Source organism: Saccopteryx bilineata, chromosome 2 (assembly GCF_036850765.1).
Source record: "Saccopteryx bilineata isolate mSacBil1 chromosome 2, mSacBil1_pri_phased_curated, whole genome shotgun sequence".
NCBI lineage: Eukaryota > Metazoa > Chordata > Mammalia > Chiroptera > Emballonuridae > Saccopteryx > Saccopteryx bilineata.
Window position 1 is genome coordinate 269,256,247 of NC_089491.1, and position 23,746 is coordinate 269,279,992.

Genomic DNA, 23,746 nt, shown 5'->3' on the forward strand with positions numbered 1-23,746 from the left:
ATATTCAAAAATATATGTGTAAAGTATATATCTTTTGGGCGGAACTTTTGAAAATAATATAAATAAAATTTGTGTATGTATATATATAATATAATATATATAAATATATATTATATAATATATATTCTGTGATCCCACCGCCCAGTTAAGAAATAAATGAATTCTTACCAGTACCTTTAAAATCATTTGTGTGTTCTGCAATCCAACTTTCCTTCTCTCCATGTAGGCAAACACTGTCCTGAATTTTGTTTTTCTTTTTCAAAATTGTTTTATCAAATTATGCACATAGCCCTAAACATAGAGCTTAGTTTTTTTGTGTGTGTTTTAAGACCGTATATAGCCTGGCCTGTGGATAAAACATTGACTTAGAATATTGAGGTCACCAGTTTGAAACCCTGGGCTTGCCCAGTCAAGGCATATATGACAAGCAAACAATGAACAACTAAAATGCAGCAACTATGAGTTGATACTTCTTGTTCCTCCCCACCTCCTCTCTCTGTAAAATCAATAAGTAAAATCTTAAAAAAAAAAAAATCTTATAAATAAATGTAGTGTGCCATATGTGGTGTTTTTTTTTGTTTGTTTGTTTGTTTTTAATTTTTCTGAAGCTGGAAACGGGGAGAGACAGTCAGACAGACTCCCGCATGTGCCCGACCAGGATCCACCCGGCACGCCCATCAGGGGCGAAGCTCTGCCCACCAGGGAGCAATGCTCTGCCCCTCGGGGCATCGCTCTGCTGTGACCAGAGCCACTCTAGCGCCTGGGGCAAAGGCCAAGGAGCCATCCCCAGCACCCGGGCCATCCTTGCTCCAATGGAGCCTTGGCTGCGGGAGGGGAAGAGAGAGACAGAGAGGAAGGAGGGGGGGGGTGGAGAAACAAATGGGCGCTTCTCCTATGTGCCCTGGCTGGGAATCGAACCCGGGTCCCCCACATGCCAGGCCGACACTCTACCGCTGAGCCAACTGGCCAGGGCCCATATGTGTTTTTTGACTTGCATTTTTCTCAGTCCCAAGTGACTTGCATGTTGATGTTTGTAGCTATAGTCATTTATTTCCATTGCTGTGCCATTATCAGTAATCTGACTACATAACAGTATGGCCATTCTCCTGTTTCTGAATATTTTAGTTGTTCACATTTGGGTTTATTACCATAAACAATGCTGTTATGCATATTCTTGTACTTGTACAAAAGTTTCTGTAGGGAATAACCTAGGAGTAGATCGCTAGATTGTAGGCTATACGATATGGTAGGCTGACCAATGGCTTCTAATAAGGTCCTAATCCTTGAAAGCTGTAAATGTTACCTTATGGAAAGAGATCTTTGTAGTGGTTAAAGATCCTTAGCTGAGGAGACTATTAGGTGGTCCCTAAAGCAATCACAAGCATCTTTATTTTTTTTTTATTTAAAATTTTTTTTAAAAATTGATTTCAGATAGAGAGAGGGAGAAAGAGAGACAGAAACATCAAGCTATTTCTGTATGTGCTATGACTAAGGATTGAACTGGCAACCTTTATGTATCAGAATGATGCTCTAACCAACTGAGCTATCCAGCCAGGCCTTATTTTTATGTATTTTTTTATTTTTTTAATTAAATTTAATGGGGTGACATTGATCAATAAGAGTACATCAGTTTCAGTGAATATCTCTATATCATTTGAATTGTTGATTGCGTTGTGTGCCTATCACCTAGTCACATCATTTGTCCCTCTTTACTCCCCCACCCCCACAAGCATCTTTAATAGAGGAGAGGTGGAAGGAGATTTCACAAACTATAAAAGGAGGGGGCTCACAGAAAGAGATTGAAGTGATGTGGTCACAGCTAGGGAATGCCAGCAGCTTCCAAAAGGTGGAAGAGCCAAGAAATGGATTCTCTCCTCCAGCCCCTGGAGGGAGTGTGGCCCTGCCCACACCTGGAGTTGGGCCCAGTGATATTCTGAATTTGGACTTCTGTTCTCCAGAACGGTGAGAAAATAAGTATCTGTTGCTTAAGCCACTAAACCTGTGGGGATTTATTACAGCAGCCACAGGAAATAGGACAATGTATTTTACATTTAACTTTCCTTTTTTTTTTTTTTTTAATTTTTTAATTCATTTTAGAGGGGAGAGAGAGAGACAGAGAGGGAGAGAGAGAGGAGAGAGAGACAGACAGAGAAGGTGGGGAGGAGCTGTAAGCATCAACTCCCATATGAGCCTTGACCAGGCAAGCCCAGGGTTTCAAACCGGCAACCTCAGCATTTCCAGGTCGATGCTTTATCCACTGCGCCACCACAGGTCAGGCAATCCTTTTTTTTTTTTTTTTTTTTTTTTTTTTTGTATTTTTTCTGAAGCTAGAAACCGGGAGAGACAGTCAGACAGACTCCTGCATGCGCCCAACCTGGATTTACCCGGCACGCCCACCAGGGGGCGATGCTCTGCCCCTCCAGGGCATCGCTCTGCCACGACCAGAGCCACTCTAGCGCCTGGGGCAGAGGCCAAGGAGCCATCCCCAGCGCCCGGGCCATCTTTGCTCCAATGGAGCCTCGGCTGCAGGAGGGGAAGAGAGAGACAGAGAGGAAGGAGAGGGGGAGGGGTGGAGAAGCAGATGGGCGCTTCTCCTGTGTGCCCTGGCTGGGAATCGAACCCGGGACTTCTACACGCCAGGCCAACGCTCTACCACTGAGCCAACCGGCCAGGGCCTATATTTAACTTTCAATGCCAATTGCCTTCTAATTTGTTTTTCCACCAGAAGTATCTGAGAATTTCTGTTGTTTCATATTCTTTTCAGCATTTGGTACTTTTGCATTTTACTAATAGGAGTGTAACTAAGTAGTTCTATAAAACCTAATGCAAATTTTGAAAAATTTAGTTCAGAATGCAAAAAAGAAACTTGAATACACTATTAAGAAGGTGAAATGTTGATACTGAATACTATAGAATGAAATTGAGGGGTTTAGTTAAATTTATAAATACGCTGTAGGTAATGTGTTATTATACCTATTATTTCTCTTGCCTCATCTCCTAACCACTAAACTTAATATTTCCTGCACACACTCTTTCTTCTCTAGAAAAAAATCCTTTGATTCGTTGATACTCACTACATAAATTGGTCTGCTCTTTAGTTTCTGTTTGGTTTATTTCTATTTTTAATCCATCTCATTTTACAAAATCTTTTGGGCTAAACATAGATTAGTAAAATAGTATTTTTGGCAGGGAAGGGTAGTAACTAAACCTGTCTCCTCAGTAAGATAGTGTACTTGTGCATACATTTTGAGGAAACAGATATAAGTCATCAATCCCAGAAAACATTTTACAACCTTGTCTCATGAAGTTTATTACTTGATGATAAACATATTGCTCATACTAACAATAATTGTATCTTAGAGATGAGTTGCAGTTGGCACTTCAAAAAAATAACTTTAAAATGTATTTTCTCATTCAATTAATTTCTGTTTTCTGTTGTGTTCCTTAAGGGTAAGCATTTAAATATATTTACCTACTGAGAAAACTGGACTAATAATATAGGCAGACCTTGTTTTATTGCGCTTTGCTTTGTTGTGCTGCACAGATGTTGCATTTTTTACAAACTGAAAGCAAGACCCTCCACTAGCACAAAGATACAAGTCACTTTATTTATTGCGAGTGGTCAGAAACTGAACCCGCATTTTCTCTGAGGTATGCCTATAGTTGTTTGGAAACAGTTTTGAGTCCCAAGAAAACATTTCTATTAGCCAAATTAAGTTTTGGGTTTTTTTTTGTTTTTTTTAAATCAAGTGAGAGGCAGGGAGGCGGAGAGACACCCTGGATGCACCCTGACGGTGATCCACCCAGCAACCCCTATCTGGGGCTGGTGTTCTGCCCATCTGGGGCCACTGCTCCATTGCTTGGTAACCAAGCTCTTTTAGCACCTGAGCTGAGGCCATGGAGCCATCCTCAGCATCTGGAGCCAACTTGCTCATTTGAGCCCTGGCTGTGGGAGAAGAGAGAGAGTGGGAGGGGTAGAGAAGCATATGGTTGCTTCTGTGTGCTCTGACCAAATTGAACCCAGGACTTCCACACGCTGGGCTGATGCTCTACTGCTGAGCCAACTAGCCAGGGCCAATAGGCCTGTTTTAAAAGACTGCTCATTTTAATAAAGTCCTAGTATTGGAAAAAATCCTGTGTGTCATTTACATTACATGAACTAAAATAGAGGGCTGTCTGGTTTCTTCTTGATTATGGCCACTGATGGGGCTCTCACAACCTCTCAATATACCCTGTTTTGGCTTTGATAAGCTTTTTTAAAATTTAATTATTGATTGATTGATTTTAGAAAGAAAGGAGGGGGGAAAAGAGAGAGAGCGAAACATTGATTTGTTATTCCACTTATTTATGCATTCATTGGTTGATTCTTATATGTGCCTTGACTGGGGATCAAACCTACAACCTTGGGTATTAGGACAATACTATAACCAACTGAGCTATTGACCAAGGCAGTATAATTCTATTTAAAATAAATGTAAAGAATAAGGTAAATCTATAGACAGATTTAGTGATTGCTTGGGGTTGAGAGATCTGAGGGAAAATGGGGAGTGGTTGCTAATGGGTGCTGAGTTTCTCTCGGTGGTGATGATAGCATTCTAAAATTGTGGTAAATGATTACACAACTCTGACTATACTAAAAGCCATTGAATTGTTAGATGAATTTCATGAGATGTGAATCACATTACAATAAGCCTTTTATAAAGATTATATCATTTAAAAAAAAGTATTACCCAGAATTACTCAGAGAGCCTGCTTAAGATCGGATTCCAGGACACATCGTAGACCTCTTGCAACAATCTTTATAAGTGGATCCCAAGAGTCTTTTCTTAATAATTTATTTAATTTTTATTATTATATTGTACCTATTATGTGACAGATATGTAGCACTGTGGAGTCAAAGGATAGATACCACATGTCTCTGTCCTCTAGGGACTTGCAGTCTAGTAAGAAAGACAGATACATGTGCATGATTAGTTTATACAGCGTTACCTGTCACAGCTCAAGTAAGCCCAGGTCATCATACTGGAGCAGCTTCCAATTCTTTGCAATATTGTTTTCCTTTTTTTTTTCTTTCTTTCTTTCTTTTTTTTTTTTTTTGATTTTTCTGAACTTGGAAACAGGGAGGCAGTCAGACAGACTCCCGCACGTGCCCGACTGGGATCCACCCGGCATGCCCACCAGGGGGTGATGCTCTGCCCATCTGGGGCATTGCTCTGCCACAATCAGAGCCATTCCAGCGCCTGAGGCAGAGGCCACAGAGCCATCCTCAGCGCCCGGGCAAACTTTGCTCCAATGGAGCCTTGGGTGCGGGAGGGGAAGAGAGAGACAGAGAGGAAGGAGAGGGGTTGGGTTGGAGAAGCAGATGGGCACTTCTCCTGTGTACCCTGGCTGGGAATCGAACCCGGGACTCCCGCACACCAGGCCGATGCTCTACCACTGAGCCAACTGGCCAAGGTCCCCCCCCCCTTTTTAAAAAGTAAGTACATCCAAGAATTCTGATATACATCGACTTATGAAAGTTCCTGATTGTGCTGTGCATCCCTGTGACTTCTTGTTTCTGCTTCCTCGGGAGCAATAGAGATTGGTGTTCTCTTCTGCGTGGCAACCCTTCAACCTGATGAAGGCAGCTCTCCCTACCCACTCATATTTCCTAGGCCACACATCCCCGGTTTCCTAACCCTTTCTCATGCAACATGATTGCCAGATTAGTCAAATCACCCTCTCCTGTACACCCTCTAGTCTCTTAATGACATCTTAAAATGAGGTGCTCTGAACTGAACCGGATATTCCAGTTACAGTTTGAACATGCAGAATACAAATGGGATTATTACCTCCCTTGCCACTGACACTGGAATTCTAATACATTTTCAGATTGCATTAGCATTTTTTAAACAATGTTGGCTCAAACAAAGCATGTGTTAAATTCAAATCTCCTTTATCCATCCCCAACACTCCTGCTTTTATCTAGTCAGGTCTGCCTTCTTGTCGGGTTATCTCGAAAAATTCCTTTCTTGGTTGTAATCTGCTTGGAAATAAGAAAGTTCTGTAATGTCCTAACAATTGTTTAGCAGTTTTCACGTTTTCAGAGCACTCCCTGCACATTATTTCCCTTAATCTTAATAATTTTGTAAAATAGAAACAGGTGTCACTCTATTTTACAGATGTGGAAACACAGGCCGAGAGGGTGTAGGTAAATGCCTATGGGGAAATAGTTATTTGCAGAGGTTGGGCTTGAACCCTCTCTCCCTAACTCAGTGGTTTGCGATCTTGGCTGCACATTGCTTTCACCTCTGGAGTTAAAAAAAAAAAAAGTCTAGTTCCCCTCCCCAGATAATCAAATTGGGGTGGGGCCTACTTATTAGTATTGCCTTTTTTTTTCTTTTTCTTTTTTGTTTTTTTTTTAGTGACAGAGAGAGGGACAGATAGGGAAAGACAGACGGAAAAGGAGAGAGATGAGAAACATTAATTCTTTGTTGAGGCACCTTAGTTGTTCATTGATTGCTTTCTCGTATGTGCCTTGACTGCGGGGGCTACAGCAGACCGAGTGACCCCTTACTCAAGCCAGCAACCTTGGGCTCAAGCTGGTGAGCCTGTGCTCAAGCTGGCAACCTCCGGGTTCCGGACCTGGGTCCTCCGCATCCCAGTCCAACACTCTCTCCACTGCGCCACAGCCTGGTCAGGCTGCTTTTTTTTAGTATATGTGCTGCTAAAGCGAGCACAGGCTGCTTTTTTTTTTTTTTTAAAGATTCCTGAGGAGGAAATCTTTTTTTTTTTTTTTTTTTTTTTTAATTTTTACAGAGACAGAGAGAGAGTCAGAGAGAGAGGAACAGATAGGGACAGACAGACAGGAACAGAGAGAGATGAGAAGCATCAATCAATCAGTTTTTCGTTGCGACATCTTAGTTGTTCATTGATTGCTTTCTCATATGTGCCCTGACCGTGGGCCTTCAGCCGACCAAGCAACCCCTTGCTGAAGCCAGCAACCTTGGGTCCAAGCTGGTGAGCTTTTTTGCTCAAGCCAGATAAGCATGCGCGCAAGCTGGTGACCTCGGGGTCTCAAACCTGGGTCCTCTGCATCCCAGTCCACGCTCTATCCACTGCGCCACCACCTGGCTAGGCTTTTTTTTTTAATTAAATTTTTTTTCTCAATTGCTGTTGACATATTACATTATTAATTTAGGTATGTAACATAATGATTAAACATTTATATAACTCATGCAGGATCACTCTGAGAAGTCTAGTACCCATTTGATACCACGCGTATTATTACAATATTATTGACAGTATTCTCTGTGCTGTACGTTACATCCCCAAGACTTTTTAATTTCATTTACAGAGACAGAGAGAGAGAGTCAGAGAGAGGGACAGATAGGGACAGACAGACAGGAAGGGAGAGAGGTAAGAAGCATTAATTTTTTGTTGTGGCACTTTAGTTGTTCATTGATTGCTTTTCTCATATGTACCTTGACCCGGGGCGGGGGGGCTACAGCAGACCGAGTGACCCCTTGCTCAAGCCAGAGACCTTGGGTCCAAGCTGGTGAGCCTTGCTCAAACCAGATGAACCCGCACTCAAGCTGGTGACCTCGGGATCTTAAACCTGGGTCCTCCGCATCCCAGTCCAACACTCTATCCACTGTGCCACTGCCTGGTCAGGCCCTAAGACTTTTTATAGCTGCCAATTTTTACTTCTTAGACCCTTACCCCTTGTCACTCATTTCCTCCAGCCCACATTAGTATTATTAAAAAGCTCTCAAAGGAATTCTAATATTTAGCCAGGTTGAGAACAACTGCCCTAACTCATATTATGGTGTCCCTTCCTTCAATCACATGTATTAATGTTTTACTTCATCTAATTAAGAGGCTCTTATGTGGAAGAGGAAGAATATTTTTTCAATGCTCTAGAAGGCAGAAGTATAATCAATCCAAGTAAGAGAAAGTTATTCAGATGTACAGTGGGAGCCAGATGTACATCCCAAGAATTATTTTTGGAGTTTATGTATCTTCCCATTAATTTATCAGACATTGCCCTGGCCGGTTGGCTCAGTGGTAGAGTGTTGGCCTGGTATGCAGGAGTCCTGGGTTCGATTCCCGGCCAGGGCACACAGGAGAAGCGCCTATCTGCTTCTCCACCCCACCCCCTCACCTTCCTCTCTGTCTCTCTCTTCCCCTTCCACAGCCAAGACTCAATTGGAGCAAAGTTGGCCTGGGTGCTGAGGATGGCTCTATATAGGCTCTGCCTCAGGCGCTAGAATGGCTCTGGTTGCAACAGAGCGGCACCCCAAATGGGCAGAGCATCGCCCCCTGGTGGGCATGCCGGGTGGATCCTGGTCGGGCGCATGCGGGAGTCTCTCTGACTGCCTCCCCGTTTCCAACTTCAGAAAAAAAAATAAAAGTAAAGTAAAAAAAAAAATAATTTATCAGACATTTATGTGCCAGACACTGTGCTAGGCTCTGCTGGTACAAATAGAATAAGATGTGGTTTCCCCTTTCAGGACTTACAGTTTAAGGAGCGGACAGACTGTAAATCAATACCATTATGGTAGAGTGTGGTATTGCACATATTGGAGTTGTATAATTTCCTTCTTTAATTTGTTATCTTTTTTATTTAAAAAACTGTCAACAGTGATTTTCTTACTAAAACATATTTATGCAAAGCATATGAATATATCACACTATGGTAGTCTTTATGTTATATAATTCAAGAAATTAACAGATAAAGTTAGTCCTTTCGGAGATCTCTTTTTTTCTTTAAAACTCCTAATACAATCTATAATAGTATGTAAACTATTTTGAGGAGTCCATCCCTTCGTCTTTCTCCAAATATCATTCTGTTGAGTACTATTGGTTCTGTCAAGATTTTATGTTGGTGAAAAAAAGACTTTATAACATGGAGAGATTTTAGATACAGATTTGATATCTTGGGTCAACTTTCAAGAGCTGTTCTGTGCATCACTCACAACATTTTCTTAATGTACATCATTTATGAAAAACTAATCATTGATACATTCCTGTTGAAACAGCAGACATTTTTCCTTATTGTTTTGGCTGATCTGCTGATAGAGGTATGTGCTGGATGTTATGGAAACATGCAGAAGCTAATTCTGGAAAGGGGAAGAGAGAGAGGACATCAGAGTTTCTCAAAGAAGGCGGCAGAGCTGACTTTTGAAAGATAGGTGGGATTCAGATTGAGGGGGTTCATAACAAAAGATGAAAATTAGGCAGAGGCCAGGACAAAATGGAACTATCCTGTAAAAAAAATTGGACAGTGATTTCTTAAATATGGAATCCTCACAATTCTAACAATCTTGCTATCTGTAGCAATTTTGTGAAAGTCTAGGGGAAATCACCATGTGTTGGAGAAAGCTTGACAGGGCTGAGCCAAAGCTAAATAATATGGTATCAAGTCAGGGTCCATTCCTAGTTTTGGCACCAAGCTATGGGCTAAAACTTATGAATTAAAGTGTGAAACTTAAGCCTAGTTATCAGTTGAGTTAAAGACCTTTTAAAAAAAGATGTTGAAAGAGAGTTTGAATGAACATGTATTTCCAATCTTGGATAAGGTCATGTAACTTCAGGGTCTAATTTAATTGCTAAGTGATCTAGTCTTGATATGGGCTTTCATATTAGAGATAGAATTCCATCCTTCCATTCACAATTCATTTACTCGGTCCACACGAGATCTTTCTGATCTTTGTACTGGCATATGCAATTCAATTTGGCCATGATTGCCATCTTCATAATGTGTAAAATGGTAGGACAATCTGTAGAAGGGTTTAAAAATGCACTCTAACATTTGAGAGGATTTCTTTATTCTGTACACTTTACTGAGAAGTTTTGTATTGGGGTTGCAAATCTGGTCAGTTGATCTGCTTTGAAATAATCCACATATAAGTACCTTTTATGCCGACAGGTTTGTATAATGAATTGAATTGGTTAGTTTACCATAGTAGGGAGTATAGTAATATAATTCATCTATTTGGAGCTTGAGTGATCCTGAGTTTTAAATTTCATTTATTCTTGGAGAGTGAAAGGTTTTATTATTCATTGATAGTTCCTACTATCTACAGTGGTCTTTCCTGTCCCGTTACCCAGCCTTTCCTCCTAGCCAGGAATATAATCAGCCCCTCGTTGAGATAGACTGCTGCAAAAGTTGAGTAGATGGAACTAGGGAAGTGGTTTAAGGAAAGCATTTCCTATGGTATTTGTGATTATTTTTTGTCAGATATGTCCCCCAAATTTGAAATACATCAATTGCGTCATCATTTGATTACCAATTATTTAAAGATAGTGTTTGCCTGTAAAAACCATCAGCTCTAGTTATGACTGCTTTTCTTAAATATAAACTATTGAACTTGTCATTACTGGTTGTTTTTTATTGGGACCCCGCCCCCTCATGATTCTATTACCATAATTACTGATGACATTTCAAACTTGAACAGCATGTCTTACATAGTCCTATTATAGAGTATATATAATTTCATACTACTTTTTATTGTTGCTGTGTGGCTATTATTTTTATTGCATAATACTCTTGTGATGTGTTATAATTTAATCAAACACTTCTCTTTCGGACATTGAGATTTCTTCTACTTTTTCCATTATAGGACTGCAATAAACATCTTTGTTTATTTTTTATTTCTGGAACTTTTTTTTAGAGTAAATTTTTAGAAATGGGATTACTTCCTTTTTCTCTCAGAAATAGGCTTAATGTAATGTATAGTTTTCTACTTGACCCTTTTGGGGAATTTTTTTCTCTGCTCTTTTTTTTTGTGTGGCAGAGACAGAGAGTCAGAGAGGGACAAATAGGGACAGACAGACAGGAAGGGAGAGATAAGAAATATCAATTCTTTTTGGCGTCTCCTTAGTTGTTCATTGGTTGATTTCTCATATGTGCCTTGACCGGGGGCTACAGCAGACCGAGTGACCTCTTGCTCGAACCAGCGACCTTGGTCTCAAGCTGGTGAGCCTTGCTCAAACCAGATGAGCCTGCGCTCAAGCTGGCGACCTCGAGGTCTCGAACCTGAGTACTCCACATCCCAGGCCAATGCTCTATTCACTGCACCACCGCCTGGTCAGGCTTCTCTGCTCTTATATCGCAGATTATCTGGCAAAGAATATTTTGCCTACCTTTTATTAGTTCTCCAGAATGATTGTTTTTTTCTCAGTTTAAAAACACATGTCATATATGATAAAATTACATTAAGGGTATGAGTTACTTCAAAAGTCACTCCCTTAATTGGGGTGACTTCGGCATGATCTCTAAAGTACAGTGAGTGACCTTTCCTTCTGATTAAGGGTGATAGGATTCTTCCCTTTTCCTTAAATAACTTTTCTTCTTTTTAAAGAAAAGAATATAGCCTGACCTGTGGTGGCACAGTGGATAAAGCGCCCACTTGGAAATGCTGAGGTTGCCGGTTCGAAACCCTGGGCTTGCCTAGTCAAGGCACATATGGGAGTTGATGCTTCCAGCTCCTCCCCTCATCTCTCTCTGTCTCTCCTCTCTCTCTCTCTGTCTCTCCCTCTCCTCTCTAAAAAAATGAATAAAAAATTAAAAAAAAAGAAAAGAATATAGATTTTTCTAATGACATTTTGGTCTTTTCTCTTCTTGGTCAAGAGCAGTTACTGAGGGCAGTGGTTTTATATAAGGACAAATCATTTAATATTCATGAGGACCAGAATAGATCCTCCAGAGCTCACTTACTGAAACCGAAAGGTATAATGTCTTTATAAAATGATTTTAGGCCATGACCTTCAAACTTTAGAATTCTAAAAAAGTGGCAGCATAGCCGACAGTTCTTAGTGTTCATAGGGGCCACTGAAATGGATAATGCTGAGTGGTCTAATGGATTTCCAAAAGGATAGTGTGCGTTAGATATTGCTAAATCAATAAACATAACAGTCACTTAAGTGTCTATATTTCATAATATTTGGTTAATTATATTATAACACATTGTTTCAGAATATTTGTCTTTCAAGTAGAATGCTACAAATATAACTGAAGTACTTTAAAATAGAATCATCAGAAAAATGCAGTAGATTATATAGTTTTTTTCAGCTACTCTTAATATTGGGAGTTAGTTACAGATTCTGTCATACACATATTTTATGAAGCATGAAATACCATATTTCAGAAGCACTTATGTTTGAGATTGATAATAAAAATAAATGACTGGGTTTAATATTACTAAGTTGTTCTTTGCTTCTTTTTTTTCTTGAGTCTAATAAAAGCTTGTATTGAACTTTTTTTTTCTTAGCACACGAGAGAGAGAGACAGTGAAAGAGAGGGAGAGACGGAGACAGACAGACAGGAAGGGCATGAGATAAGCATCAACTCGTAGTTGCAGTACTTTAGTTGTTCATTGATTGCTTCTTATATGTGCCTTGACCGGGGTGGAGGTGAGGATTGGGCTCCAGCCGAGCCAGCAACCTTGGGATCATGTCACTAATCCCACACTCAAGCCAGTGACCCAGCGCTCAAGCCAGTGACTCAGGGTTTCGAACCTGGGTCCTCAGCATCCCAGGTCGACACTCTATCCGTTGCATCACCACCGGTCAGCACCTGGATTGAATTTTGTAGTAGTTGCTTCATATAACATAAGTAGCTATCAATGTACCATAAGTAAAAATGTATGTGGAGCACACGAATTTTATATCAAAGCGTTGTGTTGGATGAAAATCACAAAATCAGTGTTGGAAAAGCCTTTTTAAAAGTGCAACAAAATGTCTTATTTACTTAGATGTTCATAACTGGGAAGGTGCTAAAATTTTTAATTGTGATTTTATTTTATTATTATTATTATTTTTTTACATAGGCAGAGATAGACAGGGACAGACAGACAGAAACGGAGAGAGAGATGAGAAGCATCAATCATTAGTTTTTCGTTGTGCGTTGCGACTTCTTAGTTGTTCATTGATTGCTTTCTCACATGTGCCTTGACCGTGAGCCTTCAGCAGACCGAGCAACCCCTTGCTGGAGCCAGTGACCTTGGGTCCAAGCTGGTGAGCTCTTTGCTCAAGCCAGATGAGCCTGTGCTCAAGCTGGCGACCTCGGGGTCTCGAACCTGGGTCCTTCTGCATCCCAGTCCGACGCTCTATCCACTGCGCCACCACCTGGTCAGGCTGTGATTTTATTTTAAACAACATTCAAATATGTATATCTCAAGCTTTGGTTGTTGACCATCATGGTGGAACTGGGTGCTTATTTTTTTAGGGGGAAGAGAGCCTTTAAAAAAAGAATAAAGGGCAATCTAGTTTCCTTGGATATGGTCATGCTTCAAGGTACATGATTTCAAGGCCCTTGAAAAGTGATCATTTTTTAAGAAACTTGAGTTATTTTGTATACTGCCATGTGAAAAATAACCAAAAGGATAAGGATAATTTGTGTTTGATGAATCTCGACAAAAGATAGGAAAATGTTTTGTATGACTTGATGGTGAAGAACATTTAGTCATTATTTGCTTGATATGTATTAAAAACTAAGTAAAAACGACCCTAGCCTTTATTTTTAATAACGTGACTTGTAATACAGCTGTACCCAAGGATAGCTCCAGTGTCTGCATTGCTCTGGAAGTTCTTGTTCTTTTGGGGGGGGGGATAAAAGTATTTTCCAGGTTCGTGAGAGAAATAAAGTGAACTATGACCTTTTATTTTCTTTTCTTTATTGATTTTAGTGAGAAAGAGAAAACAGGAGCATCGATCTGTTCCCTGATGTGCCCTTAACTGGGATAGAACTGGCAACCTCTGTGCTTCAGGATGATGCTCTAACCAACCGAGCTATCTGGCCAGGGCTGAACTATGACCTTTTAAAATGTCACTGCCACCTACTTAACAGATATTCTTTGCTTTTATTTCAAACCTTGACTTTCTGAGAACCAGATACCTCTGGTGCTTGATAATCTGTTTTACATGCTTGTTCCTAGAAGGCCCTCCTTTATGTGTTGGTTACAATAGTCTGTTCATTCTCATCTAGTCAAATGTATATGTAAACTCTGCATCATAAATTTAGTTTGATTCTTTTTCTTGATAGCTGGTTTCTTTCTTAGTTGATTGAAGGTTTAATGGTTTTATTCCCCTAGTTGCCAAAAATCTAGAGGAGGCTTTCTGATATGTTTCGGCAAGAAAATAGTAGTGATTCCTCTATCAGTATGAACTGAATAAAGTTATACCATATCACCAATTGAAATGATGATTAACAATAGTAAGAATGGAAGGTTCTTCAAAATCAGAGAAAATAACATTCATTTATTAGTAGGTTTTGAAGATAAAATCCACCTGGTAATAGGAATTAGAGACTGCGATTTTAAACTGACCATTTATAACTCCATGTTCTAAAATATTGCTAGAATTAATTTCTGACTTTCACACCCAACTCTTTTCATGATTTGCATTCTTTCAATTAGGGCTAATCTCATGTTTAATATGAGCATTAGCAGAAATGCCAGGAAAAAAAATCTCCATCAACAAATACCTGCTTTAACAGCACATAATTTGTGTGTGTGTGTGTGTGTGTGTGTGTGTGTGTGAGTGACAGAGACAGAGAGAGGGATAGACAAGGACAGACAGACAGGAAGGGAGAGAGATGAGAAGCATCAATTCTTCGTTGTGGCACCTTAGTTGTTCATTGATTGCTTTCTTATATGTGCCTTGACCGGGGGCTACAGCAGACTGAGTGACTCCTTGCTCAAACCAGATGAGCCCACGCTCAAGCTGGCAACCTCGGAGTTTTTGTTTGTTTGTTTGTTTTGTATTTTTTCTGAAGCCGGAAACGGGGAGAGACAGTCAGACAGACTCCCGCATGCGCCCGACCAGGATCCACCCGGCACGCTCACCAGGGGTGAAGCTCTGCCCACCAGAGGGCGATGCTCTGCCCCTCCGGGGCGTTGCTCTGCCGCGACCAGAGCCACTCTAGCGCCTGGGGCAGAGGCCAAGGAGCCATCCCCAGCGCCCGGGCCATCTTTGCTCCAATGGAGCCTTGGTTGCGGGAGGGGAAGAGAGAGACAGAGAGGAAGGAGGGGGGGGTGGAGAAGCAAATGGGCGCCTCTCCTATGTGCCCTGGCCGGGAATCGAACCCGGGTCCCCCGCACGCCAGGCCGACGTCTACCACTGAGCCAACCGGCCAGGGCCAACCTCGCAGTTTTGAATCTGGGTCCTCCGTGTCCCAGTCTGACACTTTATCCATTGTGCCACTGCCTCGTAAGGCAACACGATTTTTTAAAAAGATTTTATTGATTGATTTGAGAGAGAGAGAGAAGTGGGGGGGGGGGGATATCAACTCATAGTAGTTGCTTCTCATATATGCCATGACTAGGCAAGCCCAGGATTTCAAACCAGCAACCTCAGTGTTCCAGATGGGCATTCTATCTATTGCACCACCACAGGTCAGTCTAAAGCATATGATTTCATATTTAGTTGCAATTAAAATAATTTTTTTTTCATTTTTCTGAAGCTGGAAACAGGGAGAGACAGTCAGACAGACTCCCGCATGCGCCCGACCGGGATCCACCCGGCACGCCCACCAGGGGCGAGGCTCTGCCCACCAGGGGGCGATGCTCTGCCCATCCTGGGCGTCGCCATGTTGCGACCAGAGCCACTCTAGCGCCTGAGGCAGAGGCCACAGAGCCATCCCCAGCGCCCGGGCCATCTCTGCTCCAATGGAGCCTTGGCTGCGGGAGGGGAAGAGAGAGACAGAGAGGAAAGCGCAGCGGAGGGGTGGAGAAGCAAATGGGCGCTTCTCCTGTGTGCCTTGGCCGGGAATCGAACCCGGGTCCTCTGCACGGTAGGCCGACGCTCTACCACTGAATTAAAATAATTTTTGATGTGGACCGTTTTTAGATACCATTGGATATATATATATATATATGCTTCCACAGATGAAAGCATATATAACATGGTGAAAGCAGTACATAACCACCTTTTCTCTATTGTTTCCTTTTTAGATTTTAACATTTGAGACCAAGAACCCAATGGAACTAGCAGAACGTTTGCGCTCTGTCTGCGGGAATCAGAGCAACGCCTATGCCCGGCTGCTGGAGTACCGCCTGAATGCCCTGCGGGGACTGTGGAATGCCCAGCGCCAGCTGGCCCTGGAAGAACAGCACGAACGGGAAAGTTCAGGTGACGAGGAAACGCTGGCCCTGCTCAAACGCCAGGGCTTGTTGCAGCAACCTGAGCAAGCTCCCTTCACATCACGAATGGGGCTCCTGCTGGTCTTCCCCCTTATTCAATCCCAGAGTAGAACAGACCCCTCTCTCTGTAACATTACTGCTGAGGTGCTATTGAACTGCCTTCGTGACTGCCAGCCCCTGAGCTTGACCAAGGAACCCGCCGACTGTCTCAATGGCATTGAAACTCTGCTTTGCTCTTGGCTAGAGGAGACTTCCAACACGGGCCGACACATTTCACATAAGCAAAAAGAAAATGCTGCTGCCGCCCTGGTGGCCTTGGCGTGTGCCAGGTAAGGAAAACCCAGCGTCCCAGTTGGGGACCTTGTGACTGCTGCTGCGGCCTCAGTTGGGTGAGTGACTAAAAGGGCAGGCACACTTGATGGCAGTCTTAACCTTCAGAAGTCCTTCTTTGTCTTCGGTATTGAATTTCACAGCCTTGACAGTGTAGAAGGTGCTTTCTCACCAAAACTTGGCACCAGCAGCCTGAGCAGGAACCCAAGTTCAAGTTTTCACTTTCTGCTATACTGTGATAACAGCTTAAATAGCTTGAAATGGAGAATCAACCCTTGCCATTATCTATTCATGCCCTAGCTGATTAGTGTTTGACATCAGGTAGTTTGTGGAGGATCCTCTATCTGTATTTCTTTTGGAAGGACAGTTTGAAAGTTTGTAAAGCTGTAATTTTTTTTCATGCATGTCTGTAGGTGTGCATCAGCAGGTGAGTGGGTTATTATTCACCCGGACTCAGTCACACAACTTGGTCACCAATTATATTTTTGGACTCTGATGCTTGCCTCCATCAATTTAATTGGAAGATGTCTCTGTATATGTCACGATTTAATAGTGCACTGACTGTCCTTTGTGTGTAAGTTGATGTTAAGATCTGCAGTCAATAGGAAATGTGCTTGAAGTTACTTTTCTAGGAGGGGATTTTTATGTTCTCCTGTCCAGTAACCTGTATGATCTCTGGCACACATTTGTGAGAAAAAATGTTCACGACCCTCGCTTTCCTCAAAGCTAGTTGTCTGAAGACCAATTAGGACCATGGTCTGACAGATTAGTGTCACTCTCTGTCCCTTTCCCTTCAGAATTTTTTCTTTGATTGAATCATTCCTTTTGTTAAGGAGTATGTGGAAAACTCTCCTTGGAGGATTATGAAGTTTGCACCTATAAGACTCCTTCCCCTACTTTTATTGTTTTAAAGTTGACTTTCAGATGGTTGAGTCTCAAGCTAATTTTTTTTGGAATTTTTCCAAAGTTAGAAGTGGGGAGGCAGTCAGACAGACTACCGCATGTGCCTGACTGGGATCCATCGGCATGCCCACCAGGGGGCAATGCTCTGCCCATCTGGGCTGTTCCGTTGTGGCTGGAGCCATTCTAGCACCTGAGGCGGAGACCATGGAGCCATCCTCAGCACCTGGCCAACTTTGCTCCAGTGGAGCCTTGGCTGTGGGAGGGGAAGAGAGAGATAGAGAGGAAGGAGAGGGGGAAGGGTGGAGAAGCAGATGGGCGCTTCTCTTGTGTGCCTTGACTGGGAATTGATCCCTGGACTTCCACACGCTGGGCCTATGCTCTACAGCTGAGCCAACCAACCAGGGCTCTCAAGCTATTTTTAAAGGCAGAATGGCACCAGTGTTTATTGTCTGTGTCTTTGAGCTGAGCAAACCATCCTAGCCCAGTCTCAGGTCCCTGAAGGCCATAGCTGATTGTGGAAATCCAGATGTGAGCATGAGCCTGGAGACGTTATTGGGTGGTTCTATACTAAGTTTCCCTGTAAAGGCTTTATATTGGATTGACTTACTTTTTACGTATGCAAACAACAGTTTCAAGCCCTAAATAGATTTGTTATTAGTGCAAAACTCCATTTTGAGGAAATTTGCTTTTAGATAGACTGTCTTTAGATAGATTTAGAATTTTTGGAATAATCATCTACTTTTTAATTTCAAACATTTAAAATATTGGACAGATGATTATAACTTACTTTTTTTTAGGGTATATTTTATTGCTTTATATTCATTTTGAAATAATCCCCCAATTTTTTTTTTTTTTTTTTTTTTTTTTCATTTTTCTGAAGCTGGAAACAGGGAGAGACAGTCAGACAGACTCCCGCATGCGCCCGACCGGGACCCACCCGGCCCGCCCACCAGGGGCGGTGCTCTGCCCCCCAGGGGGCGATGCTCTGCCCATCCTGGGTGTTGCCATATTGCGACCAGAGCCACTCTAGCGCCTGAGGCAGAGGCCACAGAGCCATGCCCAGCGCCCGGGCCATCTCTGCTCCAATGGAGCCCTGGCTGCGGGAGGGGAAGAGAGAGACAGAGAGGAAAGCGCGGCGGAGGGGTGGAGAAGCAAATGGGCGCTTCTCCTGTGTGCCCTGGCTGGGAATCGAACCCGGGTCCTCCGCACGCTAGGCCGACGCTCTACCGCTGAGCCAACCGGCCAGGGCCAATCCCCCAATTTTTGTGAGCAGTATATTTGATATCCCTTGATTACTTACACAGATTTATTTTAGGTTATTTTTAGATTTTGTTCATTTTTAGAGAGAAAGAGAGAAGGGGGGAGGAGCAGGAAGCATCAACTCTCATATGTGCCTTGACCAGGCAAGCCCAGGGTTTTGAACCGGCGACCTCAGCATTCCTGGTCAATGCTTTACCCACTGTGCCACCACAGGTCAAGATATAACTCACTTTTTAATTAAGTATCCTGCTTGACCAGGTGGTGGGCAGCAAATAGAGCTTCAACTTGGGATGCTCTGGATTCAGGTTTGAAACCGTGAGGTCACCAGCTTGAGTGCAAGCTCATCTAGCTTGAGTGTGGGATCATAAACATGACCCCATGGTCAATGGCTTGAGCCCAAGGTCACTGGCTTGAACAAAGGGTAACTAGCTCAGCCGGAGCCCCTCGGTCAAGGCATATATGAGAAGCTATCAATAAACAACTAAGGTGCTACAACTAAGAGTTGATGCTTCTCATTTCCCTCCCTTCCTGTCTGTCTGTCTGTCTGTCTTTCCTCACAGAAAAAAAAATTATGTGTCCAAATTCAATCTGAACCACAGGTAGTTATTAACATTGCTTCATGTACTTGATATTTCAAATTTCACTCAGCAGAAATGTTGAAATGAATATTTTTATTTCCTTCTTGGATGCTTTTTATTAGATGGTTCCTATATTTTTATGCTAATATTACCTTGTTTGGACATTTTTTACCTCAGAAGTCACATGTTTTTCAGTGTTAGATCAGCTCCTCTTATTAAGCCCAGATTATTGAACTTTTAATTTTTTTTTTAAATTAAAAAAATTTTTTTTTGCATTTTTCTGAAGCTGGAAACAGGGAAAGACACAGACTCCCGCATGCGCCCGACCGGGATCCACCCGGCATGCCCACCATGGGGCGAGGCTCTGCCCACCAGGGGGCGATGCTATGCCCATCCTGGGCGTCGCCATGTTGCGACCAGAGCCACTCCAGCGCCTGAGGCAGAGGCCACAGAGCCATCCCCAGTGCCCGGGCCATCTTTGCTCCAATGGAGCCTCGGCTGCTGGAGGGGAAGAGAGAGACAGAGAGGAAGGCGCGGCGGAGGGGTAGAGAAGCAAATGGGTGCTTCTCCTGTGTGCCCTGGCCGGAAATCGAACCCGGGTCCTCCGCACGCTAGGCCGACGCTCTACCACTGAGCCAACCGACCAGGGCCTTATTGAACTTTTGAGATTGATGTTCTCAGAGATGAAACAACCTTTCCAAAAATAATTTTGAAGATGTTTATTCATTCAACTAACAGTTACCAAGTATTTCTGATGTGCCTGGAGCCTTGCTAGGTCTTAGGCATAGAGTCTCATGGTCTCTAACCTTACAGTTGAACAGACTCAGGGAGATTCATCTGTCAATAACTATTGCTCACTTGTGCAAGGCAATCTTCTAAGCAGTGGGGCACAGCGGTGAGCCAGATGGATTGTCCCTAAGGTTGCAAAGTTTTCATGAGAGCGAGAGAGGCAGACCACTAGGAACAAATAGATGTATAAGTTAATTTTAGAGAGGGATAGTCACTGTAAGAAGACAAACCAGGATATTTTGATAGAGAATGACTAAGTGGAGGTGAAGGACAGCATTAGCTAGTTATATCAGGGAAGACATTGCTGAAAAGATGACGTTTGAACTGAGGACTGCATGATTGAGAAGAGCCAGCCACGCAAACAAGCCAGTGGCAGTATTCCAGGTGAGAGGAGCAGCAGGTGCATGCCTCTGGTGCTGTCTCTGTGCTTGGACAGCAGAGTGAGCAGGATGGCCAGATGCAGTGGTAGAAGGAAATGGGCAGAGATGAGGCTGGCAGGGCCCAGACCATGTAGGGGCTTAGGAGCCATAGAAGGAGTTTAAATTTTACTCTTAAAATCTACTTGAGTCTGGCAAGTGAATACTGAATAGTTGGTTTAATGGTTTTAAATGTTCCAGTGTGCTTTCACCCTTTTATTTCTTTAACCTCACTGTGCCCCAGGGAGTTATCTCTCCCTGCTGGACGAAGCAGCAAAAATCCATAGGAGTAGGGTGACAGGACTGAGATGGGGCAGTGGTGAGTGGCAGAGCTGGGTTTCAGAGCCCGTGTGCCCTGACTCCCAGCTTGTGCTTTATACTCTGTTGGCTGCCTGTCTTACACTGTTCTTTAGTTTTGGCTCTTTGAACACCAGAGATAGTGAAAGGGGCCATTAAGAGGAGGACTCCAGGTCTGCTCAGTCCAGCATTAGGTATTCCATTTCTTTTGGGGTTTAGGCATATGATACCTAACAATTAAAGCCTTGGCTAAAGAATAAGGCAGCGATCCGAAGTCACCTATCTGATACAGGCGATCATTTAGATCAGGAAATGTTCTTTTGGTGATTTGTACTTGGGATCTGGCCAGGTAAGTCTTATGCATCTTAAAAGCACCTTCTCTAAGATTCTGCTGACCATATTATGGACTTCTTAGAGCCTCCAGCCTTGGGACCAAAAGGAAATCAAGTAGTGGTGACCTCTGAAAGTATTATAATTACCCATTTCACAGCAGGGGAAGCAGAAGGAACAGCTCTCAATGCAAAGTATTAATTATTTGAATGTATTCCTTTTTTGATATGATGGGGTTCAGTGAGATGCTATGTAAAATGAATGAACTGAGAAAGACATTAAAAAATTAATCCTGGAAATACTGTTAGATTATAAATATAATCTTCTCCTATGAAATGTCTCTTCTAGACTAGAGAATGACTCGATGAAAATAGCATCCGAGAATAGTAATCACATGTTCTTTGTACTTGAGCTTTATGTTTTGAACTTTTGTGTTACGGGCAATTATTAACCTTTACTAATTCAAGAACATGATAATTGACTGTTCAGATGGTGCTACTCACATAGCAAGCCAGTGCTCATAGGTAAGACACAAGTATATTTTGGACAACACATCTTCTGATTGGCAGTTTAGAACCTTCCCAGGTGGTTAATAAAATTAACATTAACAACCTTCTTATTTGACTTTGTAACTTTGATGATTTTCTATTCCCTCCTTTTATTTTTAGGGGGTCATTGAAAACTTTTGTCCACACAGTCCATCTATTACAGAAACAAACTGATCTAGGGTCCCTGCCTGTGGCCGATGTACTGTACAGGTAAGTTTTCACTTTGGATCCTTACCCTCCTTCTATGCAAGGGAGATTGTGCATAAGGTCTCTTTTTATAAGTAGATTGCTAAACTCTTATCAATTAACGATTCTTTTTTTTTTTTTTTTCCTGAAGTTGGAAACGGGGAGGCAGTCAGACAGACTCCCACATGCGCCCAGCCGGGATCCACCCGGCATGCCCACCAGGGGGCGATGCTCTGCCCATCTGGGGTGTTGCTCCATTGCAACTGGAGCCATTCTGGCACTGAGACCAAGACCATGGAGCCATCCTTAGCACCCAGGCCATCTTTGCTCCAATGGAGCCTTGGCTGTGGGAGGGGAAGAGTGAGAGAGAGAGAGAGAGAGAGAGAGAGAGAGGAAGAAGAAGAAGGAGGGGGAGGGGGAGGGGGAGGGAGGAGGGGGGGGAGGGTGGAGAAGCAGATGGGCACTTATCCTGTGTGCCCTGGCCAGTAACTGAACCCGGGACTTCCACACGCTGAGCTAATGCTTTAACCGCTGAGCCAACTGGCCAGGGCCCACAATGAATTCTTATTGTAGTTTGTTTTATATTTTTTTTACAGAGACAGAGAGAGAGTCAGATAGGGACAGACAGACAGGAATGGAGAGAGATGAGAAGCATCAATTAGTTTTTCATTGCAACACTTAGTTATTCATTGATTGCTTTCTCATATGTGCCTTGACCATGGGCCTTCAGCAGACCGAGTAACCCCTTGCTCGAGCCAGTGACCTTGGGTCCAAGCTGGTGAGCTTTGCTCAAGCCAGATGAGCCCGCGCTCAAGCTAGCGACCTTGGGGTCTCAAACTTGGATCCTCTGCATGCCAGTCTGACGCTCTATCCACTGCGCCACCACCTGGTCAGGCTTATTGTAGATTTTGAGATGATATTATGTTAAGGTGAAAAGAAGAAAGGTAAAATCATTCATCTTCTCATTACCCAGAGATAACTACTCCTAATGCTTTGGTGTGTTTCCTGATTCGTACATTTCTCTCTCTCTCTCTCTCTCTCTCTCTCTTTCTCTCTCTCATGTGTACATAAAATGTATACATTTTACACACAGCTGTAATTTTACTATAACATTTTTATAAGCACTGCTTTGTAAATTTTAAATTAAAAAATATATTGTGAATATCGTTTTAGATGTATAATATCTGTGTAAAACTTTTTTAGTTTCTTCTCTGAGATCGTAGGTGGACTTTTATTTTCTTGCCAAAATGGATAGTCTTGGCATCTTATGACTGATCATTTCCTTCTTTTAGGCTGTTGCTTTTAGAAGGGGGGCCTGGATCCCCATCCTGTTTGCTCGGGGGCAAGCACATAGTGTCATGGGGATATGAAGACATGTTGCCTGCACCGGATAGCAACACTGGCTCCAGCTCTGAGAATAAAGGTGATATAAGGGGTTTGGTCCTGTGATTGAAATTAAGATGTGAAAAGAATGGTTTTAAATCATTGCAGCTGATGATTTAGATATAACTCTATGTTCCTTTTAATTAAAGAGCTCAAGGTTCCTATACAGTGTGTTCATTGTCTGCTTTATCAGTCAAAGTAGAAAAACTGATACTCAGTGAGGTAAGAAAATGGATAGGTTTCACTATCTCTCCAGGAAAAGGTATCATCCACACACTTTTGCCAGAGAGGCATGGATTACTTAAATTGGTTCCTGGGTGTTTGAATTTGGGCATGAGAGCCCTAAATTGAATTTTATGTCCATGAATAGAGTATCAGGTCTTTCTGCCTGACTGTTCCTTTTAGTAATTGATTGTATGTATGTTGATGAATCCTCTTGTCCTTAAAGCAAAAAATATGCGATTGTTCAAGGGAACATGAATTGTTAAGTATGTATTTTAAACAAAGTGGGCTGGATGAAAATGTTTTTATAGCTTCACAAATATTTCATATCAGTTTATTCTGTGACCTCAATGAAAATGGCAGAGTCTCTCTTAATTGAC

The 23,746-nt window shown here is 42.5% G+C and overlaps 1 protein-coding gene across 6 annotated transcripts in view; it reads left to right on the forward strand.

Moving 5' to 3' along the window:
- The window catches only part of HECTD4 (HECT domain E3 ubiquitin protein ligase 4), a 197,399-nt gene that overhangs the window by 36,654 nt on the left and 136,999 nt on the right, over positions 1-23,746 (forward strand). For all 6 annotated transcript variants that reach the window (XM_066260527.1, XM_066260528.1, XM_066260533.1 and 3 more), the window contains exons 2-4: positions 15,936-16,453; positions 21,696-21,785; positions 23,054-23,184. In XM_066260527.1, the coding sequence (XP_066116624.1) occupies positions 15,936-16,453; positions 21,696-21,785; positions 23,054-23,184 (739 nt within the window). The remainder of the gene's footprint in view (positions 1-15,935; positions 16,454-21,695; positions 21,786-23,053; positions 23,185-23,746) is intronic.